The sequence below is a fragment of the Esox lucius genome, chromosome 7 (genome assembly GCF_011004845.1).
Source record: "Esox lucius isolate fEsoLuc1 chromosome 7, fEsoLuc1.pri, whole genome shotgun sequence".
In the NCBI taxonomy this organism is placed as follows: domain Eukaryota; kingdom Metazoa; phylum Chordata; class Actinopteri; order Esociformes; family Esocidae; genus Esox; species Esox lucius.
In genome coordinates, this window is record NC_047575.1 from 3,091,920 (window position 1) to 3,113,527 (window position 21,608).

The 21,608-nt window shown below is 40.6% G+C and overlaps 1 protein-coding gene across 1 annotated transcript; it reads left to right on the forward strand.

Annotated features, from left to right (window-relative positions):
• Window positions 1–704: 704 nt before the first annotated feature.
• On the forward strand, window positions 705–2,818 carry LOC109615379. The gene is made up of 2 exons (XM_020044569.2): window positions 705–2,240; window positions 2,378–2,818. Exons 1-2 carry the CDS (start codon window positions 1,707–1,709, stop codon window positions 2,723–2,725), a joined length of 882 nt encoding a protein of 293 aa, XP_019900128.2. The 5' UTR covers window positions 705–1,706; the 3' UTR covers window positions 2,726–2,818.
• The last annotated feature ends 18,790 nt before the right edge of the window (window positions 2,819–21,608 follow it).

Consider the following 21,608-nt stretch of genomic DNA (forward strand, 5'->3'; position numbering starts at 1 on the left):
GGGTTATTATCTAACAAGTTATTTTAGAGTCCTGCCATTTGTTCTTTCTTACTTCACCATTTTCATCCCTTTGGAATTGCGTTGCTGTTATATTTCACAGTAGTGGCCAAAAATGAAAAAGAGAAAGACTGCAGCAGCTGACATCCGTAATTTCTTTGGAAAGAAAAAGAAAGTAAGTTTCTGGAGATTTTCTAAGGTACAGGACACCAGACTGACATTAATAGCTCTTAACTGACATTCATTGTGAGTGAATGTAACGTTATAGGGTAAGATGTGGTAACAAGCCGCCCCTAAGAACAGAAGTTTAATTGCTGAAACAAAAAAGCAAAGTTTAGAGGAAAAAGAATATGTGGATCATAGCCATTCTTATGAGAATTATGAAGGGAAAAATATTTTTAGAAAATGTGATTTTGGGATAATCTCTAGACCAGTGGATTATTTAAGACTGTCATAATTGTGCATTCAAAACAAAGATATAGCTCTACTTATTGAAATGTTTTAAAAATATGAAACAATTACATACATTTATCACAAAATAATTTGGTGGGAATATCTACATAAATTGTCATTAGACAAAGGACAATTTTAATTGTGCATGATCAGTGCCAGCCAGGGAAAGTGTTGAGGGATAAAATTGGTGACATGTTGTGGGAAATAAATGTGAAATAAAGAGGGGGGGACAGTTACCCCCGGGGGCTCTTACCAAAATATGTTTGTCTGACTGTATTATTTGACTCATCCAGCAGAGCGAGTTTCAGCAAGAGGCAGAGAATCAGACGGATGTGAGTGAGAGTAGGGTGGACGCTAAGGGCTACATACATGAAGCCCAACCAATCACTGCAACATTATCTTGTGCACAAAAGAAACAACAAGAACAAGCCAGGGAAAACCTTTTGAAGATAGTTGGTGGCATACAGTATTTGGCAAGGCAGGGCAATGCTTTCAGAGGTCATGAGCAGAATGAACGAAACTTTAAACAGCTACTTCAGTACAAGGCAGAGGATGATCCCAAGCTGGCCTCCTGGCTTTCAGGGAAACAGAATTTTACAAGTCCAATAATCCAAAACAAAATACTTCAGATAATAAGTAACTCTATTATCAAAGAAATAGCACAGGAAGTACAACATTTGCCTGTAGTGCAATATTCTTTGATCACTGATGGAACTCAAGATATTGCTGGGATAGAGCAAAAGTGCATACGTATAAGGTATGTAGGTGAAGATCTAGATCCTAAAGAAGAGTTTGCAGGGCTGTATGAAACTAACTCCACAACTGGAGAGAGCATTGCTAAAGTTGCCACTGACGTCATGCTCCGACTGAACTTGCCCATCTCACAGTTGAGAGGGCAGACATACGATGGTGCAGCCAACATGTCCGGTAAGGTACAGGGAGTACAGGCTCTCTTGAGAAGGGAGCAACCTCTGGCTCCATATATCCACTGTGGTCCACACTGCATAAACCTTGTAGCACAGATGACTATTTCAGCTTCATCGGTTGTCAGGAACTCACTCGACGCGGTCAATGAATTAGGAAGCTTTTCTAACCACTCTGGAAAATGAAAATCAATTTTCAGTGAAATAGCTCAATCTTATAGTGTAAGGTCTACCTCCCTGAAGCCATTATGTCCCACTAGATGGACTGTACGCACACCAGCCATCCAGTCTGTGCTCAGTCAGTACCACAGTGTGCTCACATCACTTGAAGAGATGGTGAACTGTAGTGTGAGGGAGACTGCATCCAGGGCTAATGGACTTCATGAGGTGTTCCTCAAAGGAAACACAGTCTTGGGGCTTAAGATGGCTGCAGATGTCATGTCAGCCCTAGAAACCCTGAATACCTCCCTTCAGAGTAAACGGCAAATAATCTCTGGTATGATGCTGGCTGTGGAGCATGTCAAAAGACATTTGGAGAACAGAAGAACAGAAGAGCATTTCGAAGGATTGTATGTGCAAGCCCAAGACATTGCCTCATCATTAGACCTGGTGCCCATCAAGATGCCCCATATCCGCTGCCCTCCAAAACAATTATCTGGACCAGCTGAGCCACATATTCACCCCTCTGCAGAGTCATTCTACAGAAGCCACTATTTCAACATGCTTGAAACAGCTGCTCGGCAGCTTACACAGCGCTTTGATGAGCCGGGTATTCATACACTCGGAAGTTTGGAGAAGGTCCTTATCAGCGGAGAGATGGATGATATCATCAAGAGCTACCCAGAGTTGGACCAAGTAGCTCTAAAGGTAAGGTTGCAAATGCATAGGGTCCAAATAATGTATTCTTTGTATAGTACAGACAGTACATATATGGTCACAGTTATGTTTAGTATAAAAAGTCATACAATTATTTTTATTGATTCATTTTTAATTTCGTCTTGCAGGTGCAGTTGTCAATGCTGAAGTCCACCTATCAGTACAGCAACTGTGGAGATGTGGTGGACCTGCTAAAGACCATGGTGCCTGAGGTCAGGAGTCTTTTTAAACAAGTAGAGACACTCCTGAGACTTTTGCTTGTAGTTCCTGCTTCTTCATTACAGGCTGAACGAAGCTTCAGTGCTTTGAGAAGGCTAAAAACCTGGCTGAGAACCAATATGACGCAAAAGAGGTTGAACCATGTAGCTGTGTGCCATGTGCACAGAGATAGGTTGGATATAATTGATAGAAAACAAGTCTGCAAAAGCTTAATAGCCATGAGTGACATCCGCAAGAATGTGTTTGGATCATTTTAATAAAAGTGTTAAGGGTGGCATGTTACAAAGTATGCACTGGTTCATTTCATATGAATATTTAAATTCAGCTTTGTGACTTAATAGCCTGTATTTAGCGGCTTTACTGATATAAGTTTCACAAACCTTCTTGAAGTTTATTACTTTGTGTTTGATTTATAAAGATGTGTCAAGAATTTAATTTTAAATGCAAAAATATTCTTCCTATTTCTTTTTTTAATACAGCATTTTGAAAATAGGACCTAATGTATGAGCCTGCATTGGCCTACAAACTGTATTTATTATAATATGTGGCTAGTGGCTTGAGCACTTCAGCGAGTTTATTTTTAAACTGACAAGTTACTTTTGTTTAAATTTGTACAAAATAAAGAGCATTTTCCCTCATTATTACATAACTGTTTTACTATCATTGCTCAATACTTGATATTAAAATATTGTTATCCTGTAACAGTAATTTAATCAAAATGTTTATAGCCACTATATGTTTATAGAAGAATATAAGAGAGAGATCACTGGCTGCTTTGTTGTCAATTCAGGCTTGTAATTGATGCCGATGCTGTAATCATTACAGGGTGAGTATACGTTGGTTTTTGTCGATCAGATTTAATAAAATTCCTTGTTGTGTTATACAATTACAAACATTGGGACTCTGACTTTTGTTTTATTTTGATAAAAAAATTGTGTGCATGCGCCAACACAATAGGTCCCACAGCTGTCCCCCCCAATGTGTGATTGACAATTTCGCCCTTGATTGTTTTCATATATTTTTCTTTGTGAAGCACACTGAATTGCTTCGATGTATGAATTGTGGTATATAAATAAACTTGCTTGCTACAAACAAAGGAAATCCAGAAGTTCCAAGTTAAGTTCATTTATCAAATACACCGAATACCACAGCGTCATCCTGCACAATTAAGTTATTGTTACATGGCACACGACATCTATGTATTAAGAATTAAACTAATATATCAAGGAAAAATAGAGCAAAAATACAGACTAGGATAAACTATATGGTAAACACGGATGTCATGCGAGGCTCAACGGACATTAGAAAGCTATCACAAACCCTTGAACTGGCTTAGTATTTTGGTGATTTGGAGCTGGGAGGAGTGCTGCATTCGTTGTGATTGGAGGATCTTGAGATCTGGAGGCTATACTGTATGTCGTCCTGGTGATGGGGTTGAGGTATGGAACTGTGAACAGACCTTACAGATATGGCAACGAGTGAAACCTCAAGTCTTCTCTTCCACGTCCCTTGTACCTTTCTTATGACCACGTCATTTAACGCAATTACAAATATTATTCTGATGTCCACCGACGAAAATGGGCCAGCTAGATAAAGCAACCTTTACATATCTTCACATAGCATATTGAGGTAAAAGTTCACGCTCACCGCGATGACATCACTGCTGAAGAACAGAAACTATGTATGGTGGGTATAAATTGTTAGCTAGCACCAGTTTGAATTCAGCCAATTCCCTTCGCTGTTTCGTCAGTGTACAGTTAAAAAAAAAAATGCTACCACAACAGATTACTGAATTTAGTTTGAAGTGTTTTGGAGTCGTTTTTTGCTTGCAATGCAGCTTTGCGATAGGGGTACGAACCATTTCCATTCATGAATTTGGACAATGCTAATAATGCTAATTACAGACTGGGACAGTGCATTGTTTGGAAAAATTACTGTCTCTTCAGGATTATCTTTTGGTGAGTGGACAAACAATCCCTTTATGTACACTCTATGGTCTGGTCTGATTGGTCTCTAATAAACACACACTATATAAAACCAAATAAACCAATAAAATCACCACACATTAAATGTTACAGTATTATTAATGAATGTTATAGCTAATCCCCAGAAAGCAATCGTTGGCGCGCCGCCAGCGTTTTGCTGCAGGTGGGCCACAGGCGGCTATAATGTCGTACAGCCAGCGGGCCAACAGCTTTTGCCGATTTTCTCCTGATTTCAATTTGCATAAGATAATTTGCCTCTCAGGCGGCTTTCCACCAGCGGCCCGACTGCGTTATGCTGGCGGCTAGCCGCCAAAGAGAGGGCGTGCTCTGTGACCTGCTGTGCCTATAAATCTGCTCATGTGTCGTATCGCCATTTTCTTCCAGCAGAAGCACATCTTCCAGCAGAAGCATTTTATACTGAATCTACCATCTACTGCTTCGCCTTTGTGACCTCATGTAAGTACCGCTTGTATGGTTTTACCTGATTGTGTTTGTGTTGGTGTTTTGTAGTTTCCTAAATGTAGTTCAATGAAGAATCGATTGTTTATTTTGCAATCTAAACATTTCGCTAACGTTAGCAAGCAATTGGTTACTCTGTTAGTGACGCCATCGCTACCGTTCATATTAAGGGCTGGTGAACAAACCCAGGGTAAAGCAGCTGTTTTTGGGGATAAAATGCATTGATCTTTAGATTTTTTTTAACCGATTTCAACCCTCGACTTTAAAGCTACTATTTTTAATTAGTTGGTTGAAAAATGTTTTAAATGGTATTGTTTGTCCCCATTAATTTACTACTTCTACACACAGCCATCATGTCTGTTTGATGACATTATTAACACGTTTGTTTTTATACAGACAGGACCGTCTAGTGATGTCGAGTTACTGGAGTAAAAGGAGGAGAATATTAAAGAGTGTTCAAAAGGACTTACAGGAATTAGCAGCTGATTATGCTGCTTTGTCAGGTGCTGTAAACGACTCCCCTAGTGTGAACATTGACAGTAGAATTGAAGAGAATATTGAATCAATGGATGGGCAAACAACAGCTCCTGTGGCACAGGCAACGGCAGACCATGTAGGATGTGAGTCCTGTACTGACATTCCATGACGAAGACAGTGAAGATGACGAGGAGGACTTGAGGACCAAATTGGCAGAATGGGCAGTTGACAACAGAATTACCCACAATGCACTCTCCCAACTACTCAAGATTCTCGCCAAGGACCTCCCAGGCCTGCCTAAACATCAAAGAACCCTTGTCAAGACAAAGACTGAAGTGAAAATTACTAAACTCTCGGGTGGCACATACCACTACTCTGGAATTGAACATGGAATACTCACCCAAATGTTAGAACTTGAAGACTTGCAGTCATTGAAGTCAGTATCAGTCCAAATCAACGTGGATGGCCTCCCACTTTACAAAAGTTCAAACGCCCAGTTTTGGCCAATCCTTGGACTGATAGAAAAACACAAGGGAACTGTCCAGCAAAACAAGCTCCCGTTTCTTATTGGGATTTACTTTGGGAACAATAAGCCTAACAGTCTCCTGTTTTTGGATCCCTTTGTTGCAGAGGCACAGCGACTGCAACATGAAGGAATTGAGTTTGAAGGGACATGGCTGCCTTTCAAGATATCTGCTTTCATCTGTGACACCCCAGCGCGTGCTCTTGTGAAAAGCGTAAAGGGCCACAGTGGATACTATGGATGTGATAAGTGCACTCAACGAGGGGAGTACTATCTGAGCAGAATGACTTTCCCTCAAACGGATGCAATCCTGAGATCTGACAATGCAGTCCCAGATGATCTCTCAGAAGACAGCCATCTGTGTGGAGAAACACCACTTGCTTTGCTGGAGGTTGGCATGGTGTCACAGTTTCCACTGGATTACATGCGTCTGGTATGCCTAGGAGTGACCAGGAAGTTGTTGCATCTGTGGCTAAAGGGACCGCTGGCTAGATGATTGGCACCCTCTGTAGTAAAGGAGATATCACAGGTTATTTTGACCCTCAGAGCTCATGTTCCATGTGAATTTAACAGAAAGCCAAGGCCAATGGATGAAGTTGAGCGCTGGAAAGCTACTGAATTCAGACAGTTCCTTCTCTACACTGGACCAGTCTGCCTGAATGGGCTTGTATCGACTGCACTGTAAAACAATTTCATGCTTCTAGCAGTTGCCATGACTATTCTGTTGAATGTGTCCCTGTGTGCAGAGCATGTGGACTAGGGAGCACAACAAAGGACCACTCGTTAATGGACTAGCAGTGACACAGCAATTTGAGGAGTTTTACTTTGAAAACTTCATTTTAAAAAGGTCAGAAGGAGACAACTGTGTCTTGCTGCAAAGCATGGAGAATGTGGTCACTGATGAGGTTGGCAACACATTCATAATTTACAAGAGGTTCAGAAAAAGAAAATATTTTTTCATATATCCATTGCTGTCTTGACATTGACATTTTTCACCTTTCTGAATTATCAGATCACCTTCACTTCACCAACACTACCAATGTGCTGAAGAAGTACACTCTTCTTCCTAGCCAGGATGGATATGTTGGCTTTCCGTTGAGCCACTTGTAGTTTTGGACACATCCTTGTAGGTTCCAGAATGCAGCTACTAGACTGTTGACTGATACCTGAAATTGGAACCACATCTAATATATCCCTTTTATTTGTATTCACTTTATTTTAATATTGATAAATTTAGTGTACAGCATTTTGGTCAACACTGGTAGTTTATGAACAAATTAGACTTATTTATGCACAATTGCTTGTGTAAAGGAGTAGAAAATGGCCTTGAATGTAAAACAGACGCCCCCTCCTATTTTGCATTACCTAGCATTTTCAGATGTTCACACCCTCTCAAGTAAGCCCCACACACCCACAAGCAGATCACCACTGGGCCAGGCACTTCACACATGTATTGATTCATAAAGTAGCCAGCTATAAGCGACTTGATTACCTTTGTGTAGACATGAAAATATATTCATGAACCACAATTGCTTGTTTTGGTGAGTCTAGATGCCTGACATTTTGTCCTCCTACACACGCACACAGGTTAGAAAAAGCCACCTCACCCCTTTTTCCTATACCTAATTAGTTTTTTGAACTACATTTTCATGGGGAACAGTTCTTTACTGTTTAAAAACCACCGTGTCTGTAGATGGCGCTGTAGCGAATGTGATTTGCATACGATTTTACCCAAAACAAGGGAAGGGCCATCTTAGTTCACAAAGACAAGAACATTAGCTAGCTAGCTAGTAAAAGCCGGATCATTTTAGAGACTTGGTAAAATGAACAACTCTATTTCAAATAGTGTAAGGTATAAGCTATATGCTCCGAATTGGACAATACAAAAAGTGGATTATGACATTCATGAGAAGTTTTACTACAATTTGATGGAGTCCCGGAACCGAAGATTAAGATTTATTTTCCATATCCAAAAGAAAATTATTGAACGCTGCGTCACGCGGGTATCTACAGGTGAGTTCAGTTCTTTACAAATTATTAACGTTGTATTGTTAGGCTACTAAGTAAGAACATCATGACTTTTTTGTATTGAACAATGACTGCCCAAAATATTCTATACAAATTTGAAATCTTTAGTCAAAGTCACTTGTAGCTGCCCGGAAGTTATAACCCAAAGGTGGGAAATTTAGTTATAGTGGGCGTGGTGAATAAGGTGAATAAAACCGCCGTTGGCCTGCGATTCTATACCTTACCCTTGTTTCTTTGTATCTCAAGTTCGGTAGCGTACTATTTTGTATTTCTTCATTTATCCTCAAGTTTGGATTTTTGTGCATTTTCGTCTTTCAAGAGTTGAACAGGTACGGTAACGTTATCTAACTAGCTGAATCGTGTTTCTTTGTGTAACGTTATCCTGGGCTACCTAAACCTGCAGTTACAATTCAGTTTCTGGGGTGCCTCGTGTGCATCTTTGTGTGCCCACATTGCTACCTAGCTTGCTTGCATGTTATGCTGCTGTAACAGTTGATACTAGGTCTAACCACAGTGAAATTCTGGACGGTTAGTATTACACTTACAGTTTCAAATTTGAATTTAAACCGCTTTTGATTACTGCGGTTTGAAAAACAAGGCAAATGTCCAGTATCAACCGTAGCGTGCAATGTGGGGTTTGTTTTTGTTGAAAACATGGCTTTAGGCAGATTTTTCAGCCAACCAAATCTGAGGTGTGGTCATAGTTAAGGGTTTACGAGATTGCTGTGGAAAACTTAATGAACATGGTCACACACATTAACAAAACGTTTAAACACGTGAGATCTCGATTTTCACTATAATTCTTTCCATCCATCATCTTCTGCTTATCTGGGGCTGGGTCGCGGGGGCAGCAGTCTAAGCAGGGATGCCCAAACTTCCCTCTCCCCAGACACTTCCTCTAGCTCTTCCGGGGGGGGACCGAGGCGTTCCCAGGCCAGCCGGGAGACATAGTCCCTCCAGCGTGTCCTAGGTCTTCCCCGGGGTCTCCTCCCGGTGGGACGGGACCGGAACACCTTCCCAGGAAGGTGTTCCGGAGGCGTCCGAAACAGATGACCAAGCCACCTCAGCTGACCCCTCTCGATGTGGAGGAGCAGCGGCTCTACTCTGAGCTCCTCCCGGGTGACCGAGCTTCTCACCCTATCTCTAAGGGATCGCCCGGCCACCCTGCGGAGAAAGCTAATTTCGGCCGCCTGTATCCGGGATCTTGTCCTTTCGGTCATGACCCAAAGCTCATGACCATAGGTCAGAGTAGGAACATAGATTGACCGGTAAATCGAGAGCTTCGCCTTGCGGCTCAGCTCTTTCTTCACCATGACAGACAGATACATCGACTGCATTACTGCAGAAGCTGCACCGATCCATCTGTCAATCTCCCGTTCCATCCTTCCCTCACTTGTGAACAAGACCCCTAGATACTTAAACTCCTCCACTTGAGGCAGGCACTCTCCACCAACCTGAAGTGGGCAAGCCACCTTTTTCCGACTGAGGACCATGGCCTCGGATTTGGAGGTACTGATTTTCATCCCCACCGCTTCACACTCGGCTGCAAACCATCCCAGTGCATGCTGAAGGTACTGGTTAGAAGGGGCCAACACGACAACATCATCTGCAAAGAGCAGAGACGAAATTGTGTGGTCCCCAAACCTGACACCCTCTGGCCCCAGGCTGCGCCTAGAAATTCTGTCCATAAAAATTACGAACAGAACCGGTGACAAAGGGCAGCCCTGCCGGAGTCCAACATGCACTGGGAACAAGTCTGACTTACTGCCGGCAATGCGGACCAAGCTCCTGCTTCGGTTGTACAGGGACATGACAGCCCTTAGCAAAGGACCCAGGACCCCATATTCCCGAAGCACCCTCCACAAGATGCCGCGAGGGACACAGTCGAATGCCTTCTCCAAATCCACAAAACACATGTGGACTGGTTGGGCAAACTCCCATGAACCCTCCAACACCCCGTAGAGGGTATAGAGCTGGTCCAGTGTTCCACGGCCCGGACGAAAACCACACTGTTCCTCCTGAATCCGAGGTTCTACTATCGGCCGTATTCTCCTCTCCAGAACCCTGGCATAGACTTTCCCGGGGAGGCTGAGAAGTGTGATCCCCCTATAGTTGGAAAACACCCTCCGGTCCCCCTTTTTAAAAAGAGGGACCACCACCCCGGTCTGCCATCCCAGAGGCACTGTCCCCGACCGCCACGCGATGTTGCACAGGCGTGTCAACCAAGACAGCCCCACAACATCAAGAGACTTGAGGTACTCAGGGCGGATCTCATCCACTCCCGGTGCCTTGCCACCGAGGAGTTTCTTGACCACCTCAGTGACTTCAGCCCGGGTGATGGACGAGTCCACCTCTGAGTCCTCATCCTCTGCTTCCTCAATGGAAGACGTGACAGCGGGATTGAGGAGATCCTCGAAGTACTCCTTCCACCGCCCGATGACATCCCCAGTTGAGGTCAACAGTTGCCCACCTCTACTGTAAACAGCGTTGGTAGGGCACTGTTTCCCTCTCCTGAGGCGCCGGACGGTTTGCCAGAATCTCTTCGAGGCCAGCCGATAGTCCTTCTCCATGGCCTCACCGAACTCCTCCCAGGCCTGAGTTTTTGCCTCCACAACCACCCGGGCTGCAGTCCGCTTGGCCTCTCGGTACCCGTCAGCCGCCTCAGGAGTCCCACAAGCCATCCAGGCCTGATAGGACTCCTTCTTCAGCTTGACGGCATCCCTTACTTCGGGTGTCCACCACCGGGTTCGGGGATTGCCGCCTCGACAGGCACCGGAGACCTTACGGCCACAGCTCCGAGCGGCCGCTTCGACAATGGCGGTGGAGAACATGGTCCACTCGGACTCAATATCTCCAGCCTCCCTCGGGATCCAGTTGAAGCTCTGCCGGAGGTGGGAGTTAAAGATCTCTCTGACAGGAGACTCGGCCAGACGTTCCCAGCAGACCCTTACAGTACGCTTGGGCCTGCCGAGTCTGTCCAGCTTCCTCTCCCGCCATTCGGATCCAACTCACCACCAGGTGGTGATCAGTTGACAGCTCCGCCCCTCTCTTCACCCGAGTGTCCAAGACATACGGCCGCAGGTCAGATGAAACGACAACAAAGTCAATCATCGACCAGCGGCCTAGGGTGTCCTGGTGCCACGGGGTTGGGGCTCGCGTACGAGTTTTGAACCGCTCTTAGTCTGACCCGTCGCCTAGGACCTGTTTGCCTTGGGAGACCCTACCAGGGGCATATAGCCCCAGACAACATAGCTCCTAGGGTCACTCGGGTACTCAAACCCCTCCACCACGTTAAGGTGGCAGTTACATGACACATCCTACTGTATTGCTATGAAGAATTCACTGACAAAGACCCCTCCACTTTTAGCCAGTCGCTGTGGGCATAGTAAGTAAGTTGTACATGGAATACAACATCATCCATAGCAACAGGATCAACCCTGTCCTTTCTTTTAGCTTAAGATTTCTCCTCGTTCCTCAGTAAAAGTTGGTCTCAGCAGCTTTGTGAATAGGTTTTAAGAGGAAACTCTTAGCTAGAAACCTTTACTGCAGTTTGGGAGGCCTCTCAGTGGTAAGATAAAATGTTTTGAGAATACGGCCCATCCAATAGGTCCCTGGTTCTAACACCGAAGTAAAAGCTATGTTGTTCTGTTTTTAAGCTAGCTAGTTAAACACTAATTTCTGCCTCCCCACATAACGTCCTCCTCTGGTTCTTGCTGTTACATAAGAATTGGTTCTTAATGGTTATATAACGGTCAATTAAATAAATGCATAATATGAGAACTGAATATAATAGCCTCCGGCAACCCATGCAATAAACTAAACCTATTTTGTGAATGAAACGATATGGTAGATATTGTTTATTCTTTGTTACCAAAACATAGTCGGTCAATAAAACCTCAATCAAGGCAGTTTATTTTCCTTGAAATTCGAGAAAACATTTAACCTGGAGATTCTTTTTATTGTTACACATATTATCTTAATCCTTCTCAAATTCCTTAGGCTATGATGGGAATACATTTTCCCAGGCCACTTGGAAGATAGTGTTTCTTATACAGGAAACTCTTTCAGACAAATAAAGTAATGGATTTATTCTGGTAATGCATAAACTTTAATGGCTTATATCGGCTGAATCACCAGATTCTTCTGCACATAGTAACCAAAAAAAATTGCAATTAACACAAACACAAAGAGAATCGACATGCCATTGGACTCAACTGTCTGCATTTTTTGCAAGACAAGTTTGTTGTCTCTATGATTGTTTGTTGTTTCTATGATAACTGCTACTGAGTCAAGTTCCTCTGGTGACTCTTATACTGGGTTCTTTACCTATGTTTGGATGCAATTACCTGACGTTGTTTGGCTATCTCACCATTGGTAATTAACAAAAAAAAAAGTACTTTAAAGCCTTTAGGATATTTTAAGCTTTTATCTTTGTTCTCATTTTCACGATTGAGCAAGCAAAATGATACTGATATGCTAGTTTAGAGTGATGGATTCTTAAGATATCTTGTGAGGCATATTTGGGCAGCTATCTTCACTCTGTCATCTTGTAAAAACTGCTATCATTAAGCAAAGATTTAGCACATGGTATAGTGGTTCCAAGTCCTGTAGTTTGTAAGGTCCCTAGAGTTACTGGGCTGGCTGAAGTCTCTCTTCAACTGAATTTTATTCACAAGAAGTCATTTGATATGCTGTTCCTCAGCAACCTCTAGTTGAAGCAGTGTTGTTTTTTCTGTTGCTGGTTTTCTTACTCATAATTCCCTCCTTTTTGTCCTCCCACTATTCCTCGGTTGTCTTAAAATTCTTTCACCCTCCCATTGTTTTTGACTTGCTTGTTTTGCACAGAGCTCTCTAAGCTTTGCGGTCAGGCCTTGGAAATCACAACTTGAAAAGCAAATTCCTCTCACCTGAGCAAATAACATAATCTGTTTCTGTTCTACTCTTCATCCTCATAAATGTAATCTAGGAAATGTCAGTGTCACAGACAGAGTGACTCCCACTACTACTACTTTGAAAAGCATGAGAGTACCACCCTGTGATTATTTGTGCATGACAGTATTTGTGCTAGTCAGTTATGGTGTTGGTCAGTGTTTTTGTGTGCTGCCTGGAGGGTACTCGCATTCTAAATTCAATTAGAGTTCAAATATCATAACTGTATCACTTTTACGACAGTCGAAGTGTACAGAAATTACATAAACATTTCACAGGGCTTTTCTCTCTAGTAAATCTTTGCCATCACATGGCATTGTGTGAACTCCACCGAATGTATATTTTGGCTGTGCTTCATTCTTTGGACCACTTGTATATTTTGACTAGGCTTTTGGCATACACAGCTGCTGCCATCCAAATCAACTTTGGTGGGCCTTCAATACGCTACTTACGCACTGATGCAGCTTCAGATTTCCACACTATTATATCAACAAACTATGCATATAAAAACCAAAACAGCAGCCAAAACATCTTAGTAATTCATCTAAAGAGATACGTGTGTGTTCAATCAATTTGCTTTTTATTGCACATGTTGTATGTCTTTCACATTACAACCTTGGTTATGATGAAAAGGTACACAATAAAATGTGAGGAGCAACTGATTCGACTTCGCAAGCCAGCTTGACACTGGATAGCCGTGTCCCACCCCAGTCAAATAATATTGGAATCTATGAAATATAAACAGAAGAACATAACATGACAAATGAAAATACAATAATTTTACAGAAAATATTTTTGTAAAATATTTTCGGTATTCCACTTTCGTATTATCTAGCACTTTGTTGTTAAATCTAGCACCAGTGATGGGGGAGCTGTATTAAGACTCAAAGCCCTTGCTGAAAGACATGTGGACATGGATTCCATGTTGACAGACCACTAATCAGTTGCATTCATTAATTCAGACACACCTTAATATATTTGCCCTTTTTTAAGACTGATTTGAGCCTATAAAAACAATCAAACACATGCTGTATGCTTGGGTGGTTCATTGTTGACAATAAGTTACCTGTCTTGTACTACTACTGGTAGGCAAGGCAAGAGCTAATGTGGGAAAAGGTGGGAATGATTCATGGGGCCAAAGGCTTTTAATAAAGCTGTTCACTATACGTTTTTTGCCAAATGTTTCCCTTTAATTTTAATAATGTTTGGTCACGTTTTAAGTCTTACTTATTTAATACTGAAGGAGAATTAAATAAGTAAGACTTGTGTTGTAATTTAAAGTAAAATAAACAGTATGGTATATAAAACACAGTTCATGAACATCTGTGTTATGTACAGTTTTCTTGCCCTCCTTCTTTTTTTGTTTTACTGCGCTTCAACGCTAAGTTATTACCTGCAATGCTCCATGGTATGGTTTGCCCAGGATGTTAATGAGATTTAGGGGCCTTCACTAATTTCTCCCCACTGTAATCTTACTTAAAATAGAATATAGGTTAAGCGATGCTGCTCTATGATTTATAAGACAGAGTATGTCTTATAAATTATTGTGATCGTGTGTGCTTTCACTTACTGAGAGATTTGACCTTCATTTAGAAATGTCAATAACAGCAAATCACATCCCCAGTCCATCTGTCATTTGACTGTTTGAAAAAAGGGGATTTACATAACTGAATAAACAATGCGAGCTTAGGAACTGTAACTAGCCACAACACACACACTGATGAATCTTTTTGACTGATCTCACCAAATGTGCACATATAATAAAGTTGTTGGAGTGTAAAGGTTGTTGGCTAAGAACAGTGTAATTTCAACATCATACATTCTGGAATGGCAACAACTCCATTCATTAATTGTGGATCAGTACATGGATCAAGGCTCCAAAACACCAAAGCGGCCCTCATTGACCAGACCCAAAATAGCGCATTGTTGCCAAAATGACTGCCAATAAACTTCCTCCTCCTCATTTGCTGAGTGTTGGGCTTTGTAGAATGTTTCCCAGAGAATTTTGTGAGAGAGTCATTTAGTTAGGTGTGTGTGTGTGTTCAAGTAGTTAATGGACGCTTGAGGCAGTTCAGACAACCCTTCAGTTAAACAATTCGACTATGACATTTATACTGGTACAGAGGATAGAACACGTTTCTTAGTTTTGCTAGTCTTCAGACCTGCAAACAAATTAATTACTTTTGAAATGATTGTCTGTCAACAGACCACCTCTTTCATTTGAGGTCTCCAAGACTTTTGACAGTAATTCTCACAGAAAGTACCAACATGAAGATAAAAATATAACAAGGTTTAGATGCATCTTAATGTTGTCTTTAATGCTCGACTATTCTTTGCATGACATCAACTGTATGCAAAGTTTGTTGGGTGTCATTTTTGCATAGAAGAGCGAATGTGACTGAGTGACTGACTCTTGTTAAATAGCGTATTGATTTAAGATGCTGGCTCTGGAACAACAGCTCCCGCGTTCGCCTCCCATAACAGTCAGAACGCATTATACCTGAGGTTCAGGACAAAAACGTTGCTGGCTACGTAGTTACATAATAGGAAACCTAAAATAAAACTTCTGGTGGATATTAAGATTGGTTCAGGATAGATAAACACTTCGCTGGCCACACGATTCTCTCGTCTTTTCACTTGACAAAGAAGGCAGTTATCGTTAGTGATGGCCATTCAAGGCTTAATTACTGTTCTTCTAGCAGCAGGACATTATGCTAGTAGTGCTAACTCAGATTTTCTTTTTCAAAATAAAAGCCATCATTGAAATATATAAGTTAATATAGTTAACAATCTAGTCTGTACATTTTATGTTTAATGTCCGTTTCAATGTTATTCTTGTCTGTCTTTTTCACAGACTAGATTGTTAACTATATTACCATATACATTTCAATGATAGCTTTTATTGTGATAAAGAAAATCTGAGTGCTGCCAGAATAATATCACGCTGCCAAAATAACGCTAATGAAGCCTTGAATGGCCATCACAATCGTCAATATGTCATTAACAAATGGATAATTATCTATTAAAACAGCTAGTGGCAAAAGAGGATTTGTTCAGGATAGATAAAAACCTAGCTGGTTACAACCTTGAGTAGCTACGTTATGGGAAGCCTAAAATGAAACTGTTTCCTGTTATATTGCGACTATTTCTGGTGGTTTTTCGAATTATGTCTCAGGATTTGTTCAGGATAGACAAACACTTTGCTGGCTAGACGATTCTCTCATCTTTTCACTTTTCACAGTTATTGTATCAATATCATTCACAAACTTTTCCATTCATCAGCCCGGTGGCATAGAGGTTAACGACACTGCCTTTCATGTGGGCTACCTGGGTTTGATTGTTGAGAGGGCAGCCACGATCAGACCTCTATATTGCTGGCCAGCGGAACTAGGCGTGCTTGGTTTCTTATTTTATTTGCAGAGTAAGACCAACTTGTAAACATGTTCGGTCTAGTCAGCACCAGAAAAAGAATCTTCTTAATTACACTCAAAAATGTTGACATAATAGGTCCAAGATACAGTATACCGCATGTAGTGCATGTTTAAATCACCCCTTTACGATGGTTGAAATATACATAACTGCAAGTGGAGAGAATATAATGTGTAGAAGAAACATCTGAGATTTGGCATAGACTGTACACAGAAGATACCTTAAAAGGAGGATGCTTTGAATAGTACATATATACACCCAGCAATCAATTGCATGTCCTTATCTAAAACCTTTAAGTGTCTAAGATCTCACTAATAGATTCTGTGTTTTTACTGTACCTGTCAATTCTGTACAATGTCATGTTTCATGTGGACCCCAGGAATAGTAGCTGCTGCATTTGGCAATAGTTAATGGGGATCCTAATTAAATTGAAACATGTTATTTGGCTCTTGTTAAATGTCCATTGTTTGTACTGCATTCGCAACATCACATGTAAGAAAATGTCCTTTTGCCCTCTTATAATGGAAAAGGTGGCAGGAGGGGGTCATTAGTGTTGGGCTAGTAACCAAAAGGTTGCAGTTGTAATCCCAAGGCACTTACCTCTAATTGTATTGACAAGGGCATAAAATACAAAAAAGTTGAAAGATCCATTGTAACGATCCACTGTAAGGTTGCAGTTGTAATACCAAGGCACTTGACCCTAATTGTATTGATAAGGGCATAAATTACAAAAAAGTTGAAAGATCCACTGTAACCAATCACCATCTATTTTCATCTGAAATTGCATTTTAGTCCAAGATCCTGTATGTCAAACATTAAAATACATTTGAAAATGCATTAAAATGTATTGGCAAAAATGACTTATCCAATAATACATCAAAAACATATACTTAAAAAATCCTTTATGGGTCAAGTATGTTACTACCATATGTTCTTGAATAGACTAGGTGCTAGTGTTTATAACAAAATGAAAAATAAACCTTGATAACTTGGCAGGTTTACCACAAGAAAAATCACGAGTCAACAATCCCCAACACACTTGGCCTAATGCTCGAGTCATGCTTTGTAATTGGAGCATAACCTAGCAGAATTACTAATGTTTACTTTTGTCCCAAATGGCAATCTAATTCCTTCATATTAAAAAAAATGTCAGGTACTAGAATGCACTATATACAAAATATGGTTCCATTGGGGACGTAAACATGGTGCATATATTCCATTAACAGTGACAAACCTATTCAATCCAACAAAATCTCAAATGCCTCACAGTATTATAACTGTGAGGTAAGTAATTCCTGTGCTGAAGTTTTATTATTTTAAAATGCAATCAAATGTTCTGAAAAGTATTTCACCAGCCTCTGGCCTGGTTCTGGATCGGTTTCTGCTAATGCTCCATTGGTCTCATGAGCTAGATTGTTATCCAATTTTTATCATGCGAGAAAAGACAATATGCAAATGTTCCCACCAGTTATGTGTTTCTGCCAAAACAGGATTGTTTCCACTGAGAAACAGTACTAGATGAAATTGTCCATGTACAACATAGTGTATTAATATTAATTTAGAGTCTGATGTGTTTCCATTGCATTTTTATATCCACCAATAGTTTTGTTACAAAAATGTTTGTGCTCATATTTTTGGCATCTGTAGAATGCTCATGCAAACAATTTCAAATACAGTGCTGGTAGGCCTGTTAAAATGATACTTTTCAGATTTCACAAACAAAACATTTAGAATTGCTATCAATTAGAACATATGGCTTTTTCCAAACGCATAGGAATATCATGATTTGTTTTTCTTGGGTTTGATTACCCCTTTAAGATACAGTAGCTCGATGGGACAACTACACCACTCAGTACCATAACCTCTTTAAGTAACTAACCACTGTGGCTTAAGGTTATACTGGGGGAAAAAAATTCTGCTTACTTTCCTGTGTTATGATCCACTGTAAAATTCCCATTGACTGTGATACATACATATGAAGAAATTAATTTGTCATTTCTTTTTGTATCTTGAGTGGTATGTGTAGGTGTTTTTGTCATGAGTAGGTGAGTCTGGAACCCCACAGTCATTTCCACAATTAAGTCATTTGGCGCATGTAAAAAACAGAAAAGGGAAAAGGAACCAGGCAAGCCTAGTTCAGCTGGCCTGCGATTAGAAGTGATGATTGTTGTTGCCCTCACTGGACTCTAACGTGAGTCTCCCACATGAGAGTCTGTCTTTAACCACTACGCCATGGGGCAATGCATATGCTAGGTTTAGGTATTGCGTCTCAATGTTAGATTATTTTGTCACATATTAACATCACGCCAAGTTTGAATATTTCTCTAGACACCATTAAGCGTTGTGTTAAATTGACTAATGTTTCTTATTAAGTTTGCCTCCACCACAAATATAATCTATGAACTGTATGGCTTTTGCCACTGGCCGTTTTAACAGCTTATTAGCCAGTAATAGACTAGCACCTATTAACTAACTAATTGGAATAGTCATAAGAATTGAGCAATTGCTAGCAAGACTGAAAATGTATATCACACTGCCAAAGATATTTCATGGCATAACAACAATCGTTTTTCTTTCATTCGTGAATGACATTGATACAATAACTATCAGTATAAGTGAAAAGTGAAAAGATGAGAGAATCATGGTTAGAAAATCCACTAGAAATAGCCGCAATATAACCTTAAACAGTTTCATTTTATAACATAGCTACTGAAGGTTGTAGCCAGCAAAGTCTATCCTGACCCAAAAAGCATGCACGGATGCATACTTTGAAAATGCACCATAAATAGTCACAATATAACAGTTAACAGCTTTATTTTACGCTTCCTATAACATAGCTACTGAAGGTTGTAGCCAGTGAAGTTTTTACCTATCCTCAACAAATCCAAATGCATAATTTGTTGACTGTGATGAGGCTCAAACCCAGGTCCTTTAGCTTGGTAGTTCTCATAACTAACCACTACGCTATTTAAAAAGGGGTACTCACTCACTCAGTCACTCACTCACGAGACAAAGATATGTCTACACTTCATCTCTACGTGTCAACAACGCACTTATTTTCAATAAATCTGAATAAGTCTTCTTTTTGGTGTTATGAAGCAGAAACATCTGAGCCGCTTTTCCCGTTTTGTCTAATTCATGTCCTTTATGTACAATAAAATTACAATCCTTCTCCAAAGAGTTAGAATGTCTGGACTGTTGCCAATGGATGAATCTGAGATTCCCTGTGTGCGTGTGCTGGTGGCTGTGTGGACCTGCGCTCTCTGTGTCTAGGAGAGCCAGGTTCTATGTAGTCTTGGCAGAGGGCTCAAAGTAAAAAATAATAAAAAAGACTCCATTGTACACAAGGATGTAGTGCCAACAAGGCTGATTTAATGTTGACTGTGCTGTACTGATATGATGGGGAGGGGTGTGAGGGACTCACCCAAACATAACATCACTCGTGATTTCCTCCATAACCAACATGTAAGTAGTCCAAACAGCTCCCTATTCCCTTTATGGTGAGCTTTTCACCATGGATCATTGGTCTCTACTTAAATGTAGGGCACTGTATAAGGAATATGGTGCAATTTGGAACATAGCCCTTCTGAAAACCAAGTATATCCACATCTTAGAAATTGACATTTGTACCTGAACAACTGTTATTCCACTTGTAACATACACTATACCTAATACTTGTAATATACACTATACTTAATACTTGAGGATATACATTTTCTGCCCTCTTCTATTTGCCTTAATTGCACATTTATTATTGCCATTTGTACTGCATTTGCTTTCATTGCACATTTACACATTCCACTTGTAATATACATATACAGTATCTCACAGAAGTGAGTACACCCCTCACATTTTTGTAAATATTACATTTTATCTTTTCATGTGACAACACTGAGGAAATGACACTTTGCTACAATGTAAATTTGTGAGTGTACAGCTTGTATAAAAGTGTACATTTGCTGTCCCCTCAAAATAACACAACACACAGCCATTAATGTCTAAACTGCTGGCAACAAAAGTGAGTACAAGAATATGTGTACAGTATCTCACAGACATAGGGTGTAGGAGTGTTATATTCTTGTAATAGCTTATCTTTGTCATTACATATCTTTGGTCATTCACTTGGTGGGCATCCTTGACTTCCTGGTTCAATGCAGCTCAGTTTCAGGGTCTTGGCAAACTTCTTATAGCCTAAGCCATCTTTATGTAGAGCAACAATTCTTTTTTTCAGATCCTCAGAGAGTTCTTTGCCATGAGGTGCCATGTTGAACTTCCAGTGACCAGTATGAGGGAGTGTGAGAGCGATAACACCAAATTTAACACACCTGCTCCCTATACACACCTGAGACCTTGTAACACTAACGAGTCATATGACTCCGTGGGTGGGAAAATGGCTAATTGGGCCCAATTTAGACATTTTCACTTAGGGGTGTACTCACTTTTGTTGCCAGTGGTTAGGAAAGTGTCATTTCTTTAGTGTTGTCACATGAAAAGATATAATCAAATATTTACAAAAATATGAGGGGTGTACTCACTTCTGTGAGATACTGTACATATATTCTTGTAAATACATGTACATTTTCTGCCCTCTATTTGCACTTCTGCTTACTGCATTTTGTTGTACTGTACTTGTACTGTTCAATGACAATAAAGTTGAATCTAATCTAATCTCACATTGTTATCGCTCTCCAGAGACTAAACGTCCTTTGTTGGGCCAGTGGCCTTTAAAGAATGTATTAACACATATCTGTTGTGAATTAAAATGAAAAGAATAACAAGAAAGAAAACCGTAAAGAAAAAGAAAGTGAGTCAAAATTGGCTCAATAAAATGTATTCCTTTTGACCAACGATGTATGGGCTCTGGACATGGTCAAAACAGTGCAGCACAAAGGATTCCATTCTGGGTTAACTTTATGTCCAGCAACACAGATATCGTTGTTATCACTTTTTGTAACAGTTTGTTTTTCACTGTCAAAAGGCACAAATTATCTTGTACTGACTGTGAAGTCTCACTTGGGGATCTGTGTTGTTTCCAGCTCTGTCTGTCTGATCTTTCTGGCCCTTTTCTAGCACTCCCTTTTCTGAGCTGTACTGCAATACAGGCTAAGTGTTATGAAACTAAAGTATGGGGTGGTTGTCCAGACACCAGACACTCTTTCCAAATCAGAGGGAAAAGAACATAGTCAGCAGAAAATCATTGATAATAATTGCGCAAGGCCATTGTTTTGGCCATACAAACTGGAGAATATGTTTCTGAAACAACCGAACAGAGACCACCCACCCAAACATATGCAATGTTCTTATATCTGA